General features: G+C 35.3%; 1 protein-coding gene across 11 annotated transcripts in view; it reads right to left on the reverse strand.

The window, feature by feature from the left end:
* Window positions 1-13,012, reverse strand: part of Neo1 (neogenin 1) — a 247,958-nt gene that overhangs the window by 38,034 nt on the left and 196,912 nt on the right. For 7 of the 11 annotated variants that reach the window (XM_058573828.1, XM_058573827.1, XM_058573825.1 and 4 more), the window contains exons 15-19: window positions 12,385-12,579; window positions 6,603-6,698; window positions 3,793-4,016; window positions 3,574-3,712; window positions 1,215-1,322 (exon numbers count right to left, since the gene is read on the reverse strand). In XM_058573828.1, the coding sequence (XP_058429811.1) occupies window positions 1,215-1,322; window positions 3,574-3,712; window positions 3,793-4,016; window positions 6,603-6,698; window positions 12,385-12,579 (762 nt within the window). The remainder of the gene's footprint in view (window positions 1-1,214; window positions 1,323-3,573; window positions 3,713-3,792; window positions 4,017-6,602; window positions 6,699-12,384; window positions 12,580-13,012) is intronic. The other 4 variants (XM_058573829.1, XM_058573826.1, XM_058573824.1 and 1 more) reach the window with 1 other exon arrangement.

Raw genomic sequence — 13,012 nt, forward strand, 5'->3', positions numbered from 1 at the left:
AAGTAAAATGTAATTCAGGTCAAGTTATGCTTAATTTTTTCTTCTGTACTGGGGATTAAACCCAGGGGTGCTTAACCACTGAGCCACGTCCCTAACCCTTTTTTATGTTTTGAGACAGGGTTTTGCTATGACTTAGGGCCTTGCTAAGTTGTGGAGGCTGGCTTTGAACTTGAGATCCTCCTGCCTCAGCCTCCTGAGTGGTGGGACTACAGGCATGTTTTATAGAAAAGGCAAAGTCAAAACCTAAAAAAGGAATGATGTGAAGATCAGGATTTATGGGAAGATATCCTCCTGAAAGTTAAAAGGGGTCAGTGTTAAGAAATGCTTTCTATTTCCTTAAGTGATCTTACTCATACTTCAGAAGGCAAACTCTGGTTCCTCAGCATACATTCACATAGATTAGAGTTTCCAAAGGGAAGGATCAGCAGCCCAATCCCATCAGGCTTCGCCCCTTGAAAAAGCTAGAAAGGTCATAATGTCCTCTCTACTGTAGAAGGTTTCCCTCTGGAAGTCCAAAGAATTATTCCAGGTCCCTTTAAAGGCCTATGGTAATTCAAGCTTTTAACTCTAATTGTATGAGCATGGAAACCTGAAAGAGCAGGCTTGGGGGAAAAAATAATTTAAAGCCTAATGGGGCTGGTGGTGTATACTTGTAATTCCAGGAATGTGGGAGGCTGAGACAGGAAGATTGCAAATTCAAGGCCAGTCTTACTGGCAATTTCATGAGACCCTGGGTCAAAAAATTAAAAAGGCTAGGGATGTAATTCAGTGGTAGAGCCCCTAGCATTCAATCCCCAGAACTGGGGTGGGCAGAGAAGCCTAATAGGCTTTTATGGATTTCCAGGTAAAAAGAAAAGCATCTAAATTTATTGAATATTACTCGATGGTATTAGGTAGGAGTATACAACATCAAAGGTGGTCATCCAGGTAGTGAAGAGCTTTCTCAAGGAAAATAAATACATCCATAAAGTAATGGTATGCCCAAAGGCTGTCTGCTGCACACACCCCATCAGACTTGCAGGCAGTGTGAGGCAGAACTACCAGTTGGCAACTCATTTCTGTGCCACTGGGGGAAAACAGCAAACCCTTTCTCTAGTTTCAAGGCCCATCATGACTCACATCACACAAGCCAGACTTCATATTCCCATTTCTCTTGAAAACATAGTACTTGCCTAGAAAAGGGCATAGACGAACACACTGTAAGGCAATCTTACCTGTAATTTTGCCATTGGCTTCTGAAGGAGGCTGCCAGTTCACAATTATGGTCCTAGGTTTTCCCTCTTTACTCACAACTGTTACATCTTTAGGTGGAGAAGTAGGAACTACAAAATAACAATATCACAATAATTCCTATGCATTTCAATATAATTCACATTTTTCCTTTATAAAGCACAATAAAGGTATAAGACAAAAAAGATAAAGTCTGAGGGCTTCAGAGAATTCACTGTGAAATAGTTCCATTAAAAAGAATATGCAGAGGGCCGGGGTTGTGGCTCAGTGGTAGAGTGCTTGCCTAGCATGCATGAGGCACTGGGTTCGATTCCTGACCTCACATAAAAATAACAACAAATAAAATAAAGGTTAAAAAGAAAAAGGATATGCAAGGACTGGGGTTGTAGCTCAATGGTAGACTGCTTGCCTGGCATGTGTGAGGCACTGGGTTTGAGTCTCAGCACCACATATAAATAAATAAAAATAAAGTTCCATCAACAACTAAAAGAAATACATTAAAAAAAAAGAATATGCAGGGGACTGGGGATGTAGCTCAGTGATAGAGAGGTTGCCTAGTATGTATGAGGCACTGGGTTGAATTCTCAGCACCATATATAAATAAAATAAAGGTCCACTGACAACTACACACACACACACACACACACACACATGAGAATATGCAAAGTACCAAAGAGAAACACTACACTGTGAGGATATACAACTGGTATCTTGGCTGGGGTCAGGGATATATAAGATAATTAGAGAAAGCAAATGATGTTTGTACCAAGTACCCATTATGTACCAGGTATTGTATAAACAGTATACGACTTAATATTTACAACAACCTTGACAGGTGGCTCTATTTCTATTTTAAAGGTCAGGACACCAAATGAGAGAAGCTGTATAATTTACTCAAGATAACTTTCTTCCCCTAGGTTTGTATTACTTTTGTTAGAATATTTTTAAGTGTAAGATAATTTTCTCTCTCACAAATGACTTTTAGAGCTATATTTCCTCAAGAATAAATGATTTAATAACTGACATTTTTCATTTAAAAGCATACTGCCAATTATTGAGATTACAGCTCTAATGAAAAGATTTTTATGCAAAAGAAAAACTAACAAAATAAAAACTGTGTCTCTTATGCTTCCATGTGAAAGCTGAAAATTCAATGAACTAGTAGGAAAATGAAAAAATTAAATACATCTGAAATTTATTCTTCTCTTCTTCAAATACAGGAATTCTAGTACAAGATGGAAGGAAGTCCATGAAATGCAAATATTCTAAGGGAAAATACAAATTTCATTTATTAGCTAATGAGTTGAAATTAAACTAAAATGAAATTCTTAAAACATTAATGAAGAAAACAAATTGAAGGCCTACTTAAACTTGTATGTACTACATTTCCAGGTCTCCAAATCCAACTCCTTTTTCTGTAGAAACAATGCAAAAGGGCGAAACCCAGTTTGTAGAAAAATTATAATGCCAGTTTTTTGTTTTTTTTTTTTTTAATTCTTATATAGGACAGAAAGACATTCCATGCTAGGAATGCCCAAAGGGAAGTAGAAAGGTAGGCCTAAAAGAAGAAAAAAGCAAACAGAATCTCAAACCTGGACAATCTGCTCTCTCCTTAATTTGCTTAGTTATCTCTTCTCTGTCATGTGGACTTACAAACAAAAACCCAAAGGATATTTCAGTGAAAACATTTTACAAAGACACTAATTGTTCAAGAAAGCTTTGGGTCATCCAGTGAAGTGTTTGGGTTCTAACAAGCATGGCTTTGCAACTTGTTTGGTCAAAGACATGTCACTTTATTTTTTCAACTTTAATTTACCAGTAAAGCAGCATTAATGACAATAAGCTTTTGTATCTACCCCAGGCTTTATGATTCACTACGTGCTTTCCCATCTGTTCCTCATTTTACCCTACAATTACCCTATAAAGTAGGAAAGGCAGAATAATTCCTCATTTGGAATGGAAGAAACTGAGATTCAGAGAGATGGGATGACTTGCTCATGATCACACAGTCAGCAGATGGTTGACCTGGGATGGGATGCAAGTCTTAATTCCTAAAATCTAGCAAATTTTGCATTATATTATCTTGCTTTTGGCTAGTATTCTTGCAGTGACAAAAAAAAAAAAATCATCTGTTGAAATAGCAAATCCTATTCCAAAGGTAGTTGGCTGGTCACTGTGTTCTGTAAATATATCATTTCATATACTTAGTTCTTTCCTTGGGGAATAAAAGCAGGTGATGAAAAGTATCATGAATTGGAATGTGGCACAACATGAACTTCCATTAGCTTCTATATTTTGCAAGGAGAAGAACTGCCATGTGATGGGGGTCCTGACAACACATACCTAATTCAAAGGTGGTCCCATGTGCTGTCATACTCCATGTGCTTGATCTTCGACCTTTGGTCACCATCACAGAGAATTCATAGAGTGTATTTGGTTTTAAACCAGTCACCAAGTAACTTAAAGTCGTTGCATTTGCATTCTGGAAAATATGAATTAGGAACTTAAAAATTAGAAATATCAATTATTATCTTTTTTCACCCAGAGCAAATATGTCAGTACCTTGTACTTGGTGTTTGCAGGGATGTTGGTTTTCCATCGAACTGTGTAGTACCGGGAGTCTGTAATCTTCTGATGTTTGGGCAGTGAGTTGTCCGCCCATGTAATCCTTATGGTGTCATGACTCAGAATGGAAGCCTGAACTCCCACTGGTGGCATCATGGGAGTGGGATCTGGCACTGGAGTGTATGGAGCATTAATAACAAATAAATCAACTTCAGAAGTGTCTGGGTAAAAAGTAATTAAAAAAGGGAAGTGGCATTTTAACATAAACAAAAATAAAAGAGAAGGGAAATGCAGGGGAGTTTAATGGAATGAAAGATGAGAAATGGAAAAAAAGAAAGAAAATCCAGAGTTAATAGATAACCATTATTCATTCAAAAGAATATTTTCACTTGTGTTTTTAATTTTTTAAAAAAAATTTTGTAATATTGGGGACTGAATCCAGGGGTTCTCGATCATGGAGATACACCTCCAGCCCTTTTAATTTTATTTTAAGACAGAGTCTTGCTAAGTTGCTGAGGCTGGTCTCTAACTTTCCATTCTCCTTCCTCAGCCTTCTGAGTAACGGAGATTGCAGGCATGCACCACCACACTGGGTTCCCCTGTATTCTTTCAAGAAAAATTTGTAGAAAAATGTTGAGAGAAGCAGTAATTAGCCATGTTCACTACTGCATTCTATAGGCATATTAAAATGTGATTATATTAACATTCTTAAATTTTCTTAAGATTACTTGAAAATTGTACCTCCTGTTCAAAAAAGAACATGAAAAGACAAAAATTGGTTTTAAAATCAAGGATATAATTTCTGAACAAGCAGCACACAGCTCATGGTATGTTTTGAGATTTCAATAAATATGGCTGAATTTGAGGACATGAGTTATCAGTGCTAATCACTCCATATGTAAAGGTCCTACTCTCAAATCTTAGTCCTGAATGTCAGTCAGCCAATGGGTCAGTTTCAGACCTGCTGATATCTTGAGTCTAGAGGCTATATGGCAATAATGGCTCACAGCTGAATAAAGCAAAATGAACTTGTGGCCATTCCTCTTCCCTGAGGAAAGGTAAGCCAGACTATTGCCTACACATTCTACAGCAAAGCCAGAGAACAATTCGGTGATGAAGCTCCATCAGTTAAAGGAAATGTTATGGTTATTATGGGTTCAAGTTACACAGCTTTCATGAACTTTAGAAATTAGAATATTCTGAAGAAAAGTAAAGTCTATTCTCATGTGCTGTGTCGATGTAATGCACATATTCTCTGTTGCTGCAAACCAGGCCAGAATGAGCAGAAAAGCATCAAGGACCATGAGAGAGGGCAATACAACAAGCTCCCTTTGGGCTTTCTCAACTTTTTGTTAGGTTTGTCAAGTATATACATACTATTTTAAGTTCAGATTTTAAAATGGGTTTCCCATATAGTTATGGTGTCTAGTCCTTCCTATAACCCAAAATCTGAAACAACACAGGGCTTATGAATAATTGTCATATTAAAGTAATAGTCTCCATGTGTGTATTTCCTGTACAATGAAGACTAAAAATAACAGAGGAGCAGCAGACATTATAGTAAAGGGCTTCGTTCAAAGACTGTCAGGACACATAATAATTTATTACAGAAAATGCACTTTCAGGTACAGAAATCATTAGAATTCTTAGAGAAATTTTCTTCTTATATGTATTAACTCTTGAAAAAGGTCAGTGGGTTCAATGATTTAGGAACATTTCCTTGTATGTTTCTAGCCAGCAGACTTTTTTTAAGCCACATAAAAGAAAATAATTTCATTTAAGAAAGAAGACTACTTATTTAAATATTCTCTTTTGTCCTTATTTTTTTCTTTTCTTGAATACTAAAACTATTTGTAGAAGAACTTGTAGGCACAAAGTAGAAGACAGGACAGTGCTACCAAACAAGTAGTAATAATGTTGGTCTGAAGCAGAAGCTTGGAAAAAAAAAAACAAACAGGAGTGGGGGTTATAGAGATGATCTTTTAAAAGAATATTGCCAAGTCTGTGTTATTATGCAGAGCATCTGAAAGACACAGCAGACAATACTGAGTCAAACATGTGGGCAACAAATGGAAAAAAGCATTTCTAGAAAGAAATTCTTTTGTTTTCAATACTTTTTAAAAAATGAATGATTCTAATATATTTACTTCAATAAACTTTCTCATTCAGAATCTAAATTAGATGTTTTATATAGCTATAGTAAGTACATTATTTATAAATGGGTAATTCAAATTAAAACAATGAATATTTGATTCCTTATAATTAATGTATAACTGATCAAATGGATAGTGCCTCTGACTTTATACCTTTTACATAAATATTAAACATATGAAAGGTCCATAAAAATATTTTCCCAATGAACTAGGATAACTAGTAAAGCAAATGTTGGCTTCACCAATCACATACATTTACTGCAACTATTAGTAATCTATATAACTCCCTTAGAGATATAGAGGTCCTTTCGTTTTTTTTTTTTTTTATTCATTTTAGCTATAACCAACATGCCTGAAAAATGAAAATTCACTTTTAATTCTCTCAAAACTAGGCCTGTGATTTATAGATTCTGACACATTAAAGATGTGCACATATCTACAAAGAATGACTCACACAACAAATTTAATATTTTCCAACAAAGAAAACAAGAATCAATAGAACTTTCTATGTTAAAAGCTTACCTTCCCATTTGAAGTCTGCACCTAAGCTGCCATGTTCCTTCCACAAATACCTATCAGTAGGCTTCATGCCAATGTTCTACAAAAGCTACTGGTAAAAAGTGCTGACAAACAGAGACAGAGAGGATATCCTACCTGTGTGAGGCCTGGTCACAGCACTTTCATACAAGGGGATGCCTTCACCCACGTTGTTAAACGCTTTCAGGGTAATCACATAGTGAGAGCTTGGATCTGAGAGATTCAAACAAACAAGCCAAAATCAGTTTTAAAAATCCCCACTAATGAATTTAAAAAATTCAAAGATGATTATTAAAAGATGATTATTCAAAGATGATTAACTGTGGAGGAATTAAAGACTAAAATTTTTTATAGGGGATTATTTTGGGATGTTAGAGATATACAGATGGAAGCATACATAGTACATTGAAACTAGCCAAGTCAACTTCTTGGATTTAATTCCAAAAGTAAAATCTGTACTTGAATCCTCTTGGCCTCTTATATGTTTTAGTAATATTCATTGTATGGTGGAGGGCTTAAATGAGAATGAGAAAATAGGATTTTCATGTGTTGGAAGCATATAGGTGGAGCTTAAAATCAACCTCTTTCCCTTCCCTGAAGGACACTGAATGGAACAGTAAAGGTAGAGAAGCAGGAGATAAACTTCTGAATGTCCTCAACACTCTAGGGGACTTCCAAATCCAGAAAGGTCAAAACCTTATGTAGTCATCATGCAGACTTCTAGGTTGGACAAAATATGGCTCAGGGTTTTGTGTGCTGGGAAGTGATTTTGCATGAAACACTCTCTCTAGAGGATCATGCAAAATACTACTAATAAGACTTAGAAAAGAGGGGGCATTAAATAGGTGGAATGGCATTCACTCTTACTGGTTAGAAATCAGGGAGATTCTAATTCATCACATTCCTGATCCAGGCAAGGTTTAGTATGGTTATTTCAAAAGCCCACTTTCAAAAATGAAGAACTGGATTCCATTGAAGTGTTTCAGACAGAGAAACTGACTTATTCCACTCACTTCTGGCAGAGTTTGGCAATGTTCTAAAGTGACCATACCTCACATGGCCTGTGTTATTCCAAAAGCTTAAAATAGCTAATTTGTTTTGGGACTCACCCACCTACTCTCCAGATAATGGGCAATATGTGGAGGAATCAAAGACTAAAATTTACATGTCACACAGAAATGACAACAAATGGAATCAATAAGACTCGTTACTTGACTGGCAAGGAAAAAGTGGTTTGGACAACACAGTAAACAGGGAGGGATGTCATTCGCTGAGACTGGGACAGGGGCAAAGCAAACATGATACACAATTCCAAGGCTTAATCTACATCTACTTTCCACTTTCTATGTATTTTCATTTGTTTCATTAGTTTTGATTAGCTTGTGCCAATTAACTGTTTTTTTAAATTTTTATTGTTGGTTGTTCAAAACATTACATAGTTCTTGACATATCATATTTCACACTTTGATTCAAGTGGGTTATGAACTCCCATTTTTACCCCGTATACAGATTGCAGAATCACATCGGTTACACATCCACTGATTTACATATCGCCATACTAGTGTCTGTTGTATTCTGCTGCCTTTCCTAATTAACTGTTTTGATTAACTGCAAATAAATATCTCTAGTCGCGACCTTTGTGATTATCAGACCTCTATCTTTGACTGTTTGGCATCTCCTCTTAGATGTCTCAAGTCTTACTCTCTTCCTTCTTCCCTTTCTCTCCTCACCTGACTTGCTTCAGTGTTCCCTAGTTAAGCAAATGGCAATGCTACCAACCCTGAAATTCAAGTCAGAAATCTGGCAGTCATTAACACCTTCCCCTCTCTCAGCAAATAATCATGTCTTGTTGATTCTACCTCTCTCTCACTCTTCTTCCCTCTTTCTCAGTGCTCCATCTTTCCTGGTCACCTTTTCATTCTGAGAGCTCTCTTCCACCACTGTTTCAATGCTGGATGGATCCCATCTCATCCTTTCTCTATATCCAGAAAAGCCTATTCATATAGTGGTTAGTTTCTCTAGCTACATAGCTTGCAACACTCCATTTCTCTTCCTCATTATTATGAACACTTTTAGTTTTTTTAATCATTTTATTTCTAAACTATAACCACGTCTGCCTGGTTCTTGGCTCTATTTCTAGCCAGTGTCTGGAATAGTTGGTGCTCATTAAAAATTTGCTGATTGATTGACAGGTTTTGGGGAAAAGATACTAAACGTAAATTTTGGCTAGGTGCAGGTATGGATGTGGAGCTCACGGGAGGGTTCTAGTCTGATAGAAGAAGATGTAAACCTCTTTACTTATGACTTGCTCCTCTTATTCAACATTATATTCATCTTATATCTAACAAAAGTAGTTCAAACTTATTTTACTTTATGCCAAGTTAATTTTGTTTTTGGTACTTCTCTATATATTCTCTTTTCAATTGGAGTCTACTTGTTTACTTCATTTCCTATCTTTGTTTTAAACACCACCCTGGATCAATCTTTCAAGCCCTGCTCTATTGTGCCTTGCTAGCTCTCCCTTCCCTCAACATGTTTCAATTTAAACTCATAATTTCTTTTGTTTACTTCTGTTCTCTTTTTAGACTGAAAGCACATGAAGGTCTAGGACCATGTCCTGTGAGTGCATTGCAAAGGATTTTCATTTTAGCAGTTTTATAAAGGAAATAGTAGGAGACTGGTCATCAAAAGGGATATTTTTTATTGTTGTTGCACAGCAAAGCTTTTGTGGGGGGGGGCTTTTTTTTTTTTAGTAGATTAAGTTGCTGCTTATTTTCTAATAGAAACGATGAAGGTAAGTAGTTATCATCCATTTGAAGTTGTTCTTAGGAAACATGTTTACAAAGCAATGATTTGAAAAAAAATTTCATCAGGGAAGATTCTGAGTTAAAAGACAAGTCTTTCAAAAGAAGATAATGATAATCCAATTTGGAAAATTATACTTAGCTAGTTCAATTCAATTTTATTATGAAATATTAATATTTCTGAAATTCTCTTGCTTTAAAATCAACCATGAGGTCTGAGTAACAATAAAATATATACCAATTTCACTGTACATTAAGTTTTGATAAATTTACATACCTGTGAAATCACTCCAAGTAGTTGTGTCCTTGTAGTTAACTGCTACCCCTCCCAGTTTCACAAAATCACTGATATTGCTTGGTAGCAATATCAGTTTTGCTTATTTTGTAATTTCATAAAAATGTAATAACACAGGATGTACTGTCTTCAGTTTGACCTTTTGCTCAGCATAATCTTTGTAAGGCTAATTTTTTCCATATTTTTTATTGGCATATTAGAGTTATGAGACTCATTTCTGTTGTTCATGTGTATTGACAATTTCTTTTAGTTACTGAGTAGTATTCCATCACTTGTATATAGTGCAATTTATCATTTACTAATTGGTAGAAATTTGTATCATTTCCCCTTTTGAGCTATTATAAGTAAAGCTACCATAAACAGTTTTGTTTGCTTTTATATAGACAGGAGTTTTTATTTCTTAAATGAAATATCTATAACTAAGATTGCTAGTTTGTATACTTAAATTCATTAGAGAACTCCAACTATTTTATGAAGTGGTTATACTATCAGACATCTCTAATAGCAAGCATGGAAGCAAGCTCTGCATCCCTGCTGATATTTGGTGTTGTTGGTCAACTTTAGTGAATGTGTAGTGATACTGCATCATGGTGTATTTCTTTGATGATTAATGATGCTGAGCATCTTTTCATGTACTTACTGTCCACTGGCATAGTACCAGTCCAAATCTTCTATCCACTTTTTTTTTTTAATTGGGTTTTCTTACGGAGTTCTAAGAATTTTTATATATTGTAAACTCAAATTCTTTGTCAGATATTTGAATGGCAGGTATTTTCTCCAAGTCTGTGGCTCATCTTTTCATTTTATCTTTCCAAAAGTAGAAGTTTAAAATTTTGATGAAGTCTATTTTATTAATTTTTGATATCATTTACTTTTAAAAAATTATTTACTTTTATTAATTTTTTTTTTTTACTTTTAGTAAATTAAATTTTTAGACTTGTATTTACTTTTTTGCATCATAAGAGGTCCTTGACCACCCCAAGATCATTAAAGTTTTTTCCTATGTTTTCAGCTAGAAGGTTTATAGTTTTAACTGTTATGTTTAGGTCTGTTTTTGTGATTGGTATAAGACAAAGGTCAAAGTTCCTTTTCCTTCTTGTACTGATATCCAATTATTCCACACCTTTTGTTAAAAAGACTATCCTTTTCTTGGGGCTGGGGTTGTAGCTCAGTGGTAGACGGCTTGCCTAGCATGTGTGAGGCCCTGGGTTTGATCTCAGCACCACATAAAGATAAATAAATAAAACAAAAGTATATTTAAAAAGATTAAACAAACAAAAAAGACTATCCTTTTCTCACTGAACATCTCAGTACCTTTGTCAAAAATCATCTGACCACATACATAGGGATCCATTTCAGGACTCTACACTGTTCCACTGATCTATAGTATTTATCTTTACACTAATACCACACTGTCCCCATTACTGTGACTCAAAAAATCATCATGAAATCATCAAGTAGTATGATTCCTCTTTTTGTTTTTTCCAAAAAATTTTAGCTATTCTTGTTTCTTTGCTTTTTCATGTAAGTTTCTGAATCAACTTATCAATTTCCATAAAAAAGCATACTGGAAGTTTCCTTAGGATTGCACTGGAAAGAAATCCATCTTAGTAATACTATCTTTTCATCAATGAACATCTTCATTGGCATTTTAATTTCTCCCAGCAACGTCTAATTTTCAGTATAGAAATCATTCACATATTTTGTAAATTTATTCCTGTTTCATATTTTTATGCTATGTAAAGGTATGATTATCTAAATTCCAATTTCTAATTGTTTATTAATGGTATATGGGAATATAACTATATTTATATGTTGACTTTGTATCTTGTGACCTTGATTAGTTTACTTATAATCTTAGTAGACTTTTTGTATATTCTTAAGGATTTTCTACTTTAGTGAGTATGTAGAATGCTCAGATATTTGTTTCTAAATATTATTTTTCCATAAAAGAAAAAAGTGATCCTTGGAGAAATGGCTGATTCTGGGGCTGAGGCTGGGAAAATATCAGATGAGTTTGGAGCATGTTTCTGTGTCAAAAAGAAAGTGCTTAGGGGCTGGGGTCGTGGCTAAATGGTAGAGCGCTCGCCCAGCATGCATAAGGCACTGGGTTCAATCCTCAGCACCATATAAATGTAAAATAAAGATATTGTGTCCACCTAAAACTTAAAAATAAATATTTTTTTAAAAAAGAAAGTGCTTAAAGAAAGAAGGGAGGTGTGAAATGGACATTGGAACCATTGGCTCTTCATTCTCCATGGAGGCAAAAGAAAGATCTTCCTTGTTATAAACTAAGGAACAAACACGGAAGAACTATGGAATCAGAAAATCACCACTATAGAAACACCAGAGTAATAATTGGTACTACAGTGCAACAGATGCGGTCACGGACCAGAAAATGATATTTTTCTTTTGTTGTAAGGGGCATAGTGAGAAAAGTTCCAAATGTGAATAAAGTCTCTAGACTTTGTCTCAATGTTAATTTTCTGATTTTGATAACTGGGTTTATGTTAGAATAATGTCATTTTTAGGAGCTGCATGTCAAAACTATTAATGGGAGAGTTTTCAGGTTTGCAACTTACTTTCAAATGGTTCAGGGGAAAAATATGTATACACAGGAAGACAGAAGGATAAAGCAAAGGTGGCTAAATGTTAAACACTGGTGAATCTGTGTGAAGCATATATAGGAATTCTTTGTACTGTTTTGTAATTTTTCTATAAAACTAAAATTATTATGCAATAAAAAGTTAAATAGAACGACACAATGTGCACAATTATGTCCTTTACTCAGCAAACATACCCAGATTTTCAATGGTGTAATAGCGCTGTTTATAGTCCACTTTGATAGTCTGGGCATGAGGGCTGCCAATGCCATAACCAATGGCATAACCTCTGACCACAATGTTCTGATTCTCTGGAGGAGTCCAGCTTACTACAATGCTCGTGACAAGCGGGCGGACATGAAGAGAGCTAGGCACTTCAGGAACACGAGTTTCTGGGAAGGAAAGTAGAAAAACAAGATGAGATCCACTTTACTGTAGAATATTTTACCATCTTTGGGGAATGGTGTTCAGCCTCCTGCCAAACTATTTGGGGATAAGTGTTCCCCTATTTGGGGTCAAGAGTTCAAAGAGAACCTGCAACGTATAGTGAAATGTGGCTTATGGTTTTAAATGCATCCAAAACAAAACCTTAATAGCCCTAAATACAAGATACTGGAATATTATATGGAAGGAAGACAAAGATTCAGAACGTCTTCCTGGTAGAGAAAAATAAGTTGCCTTTCAATATTTTCCCATCCTTTGCTCTACATCCCACTGCCAAACTTTACCAAGTATAAAGAGAAAGAAAACATCAAGCAATTAAAAGCCTGCTGTGATTAGGTGATTAAGCAACCCATAATGGCAATGGTACCAATTATTTACTTT

This window comes from Marmota monax, unplaced genomic scaffold, assembly GCF_021218885.2.
Source record: "Marmota monax isolate L192 unplaced genomic scaffold, Marmota_monax_Labrador192_F-V1.1 WCK01_AAM20220418_F8-fsc00111, whole genome shotgun sequence".
Lineage (NCBI taxonomy): Eukaryota > Metazoa > Chordata > Mammalia > Rodentia > Sciuridae > Marmota > Marmota monax.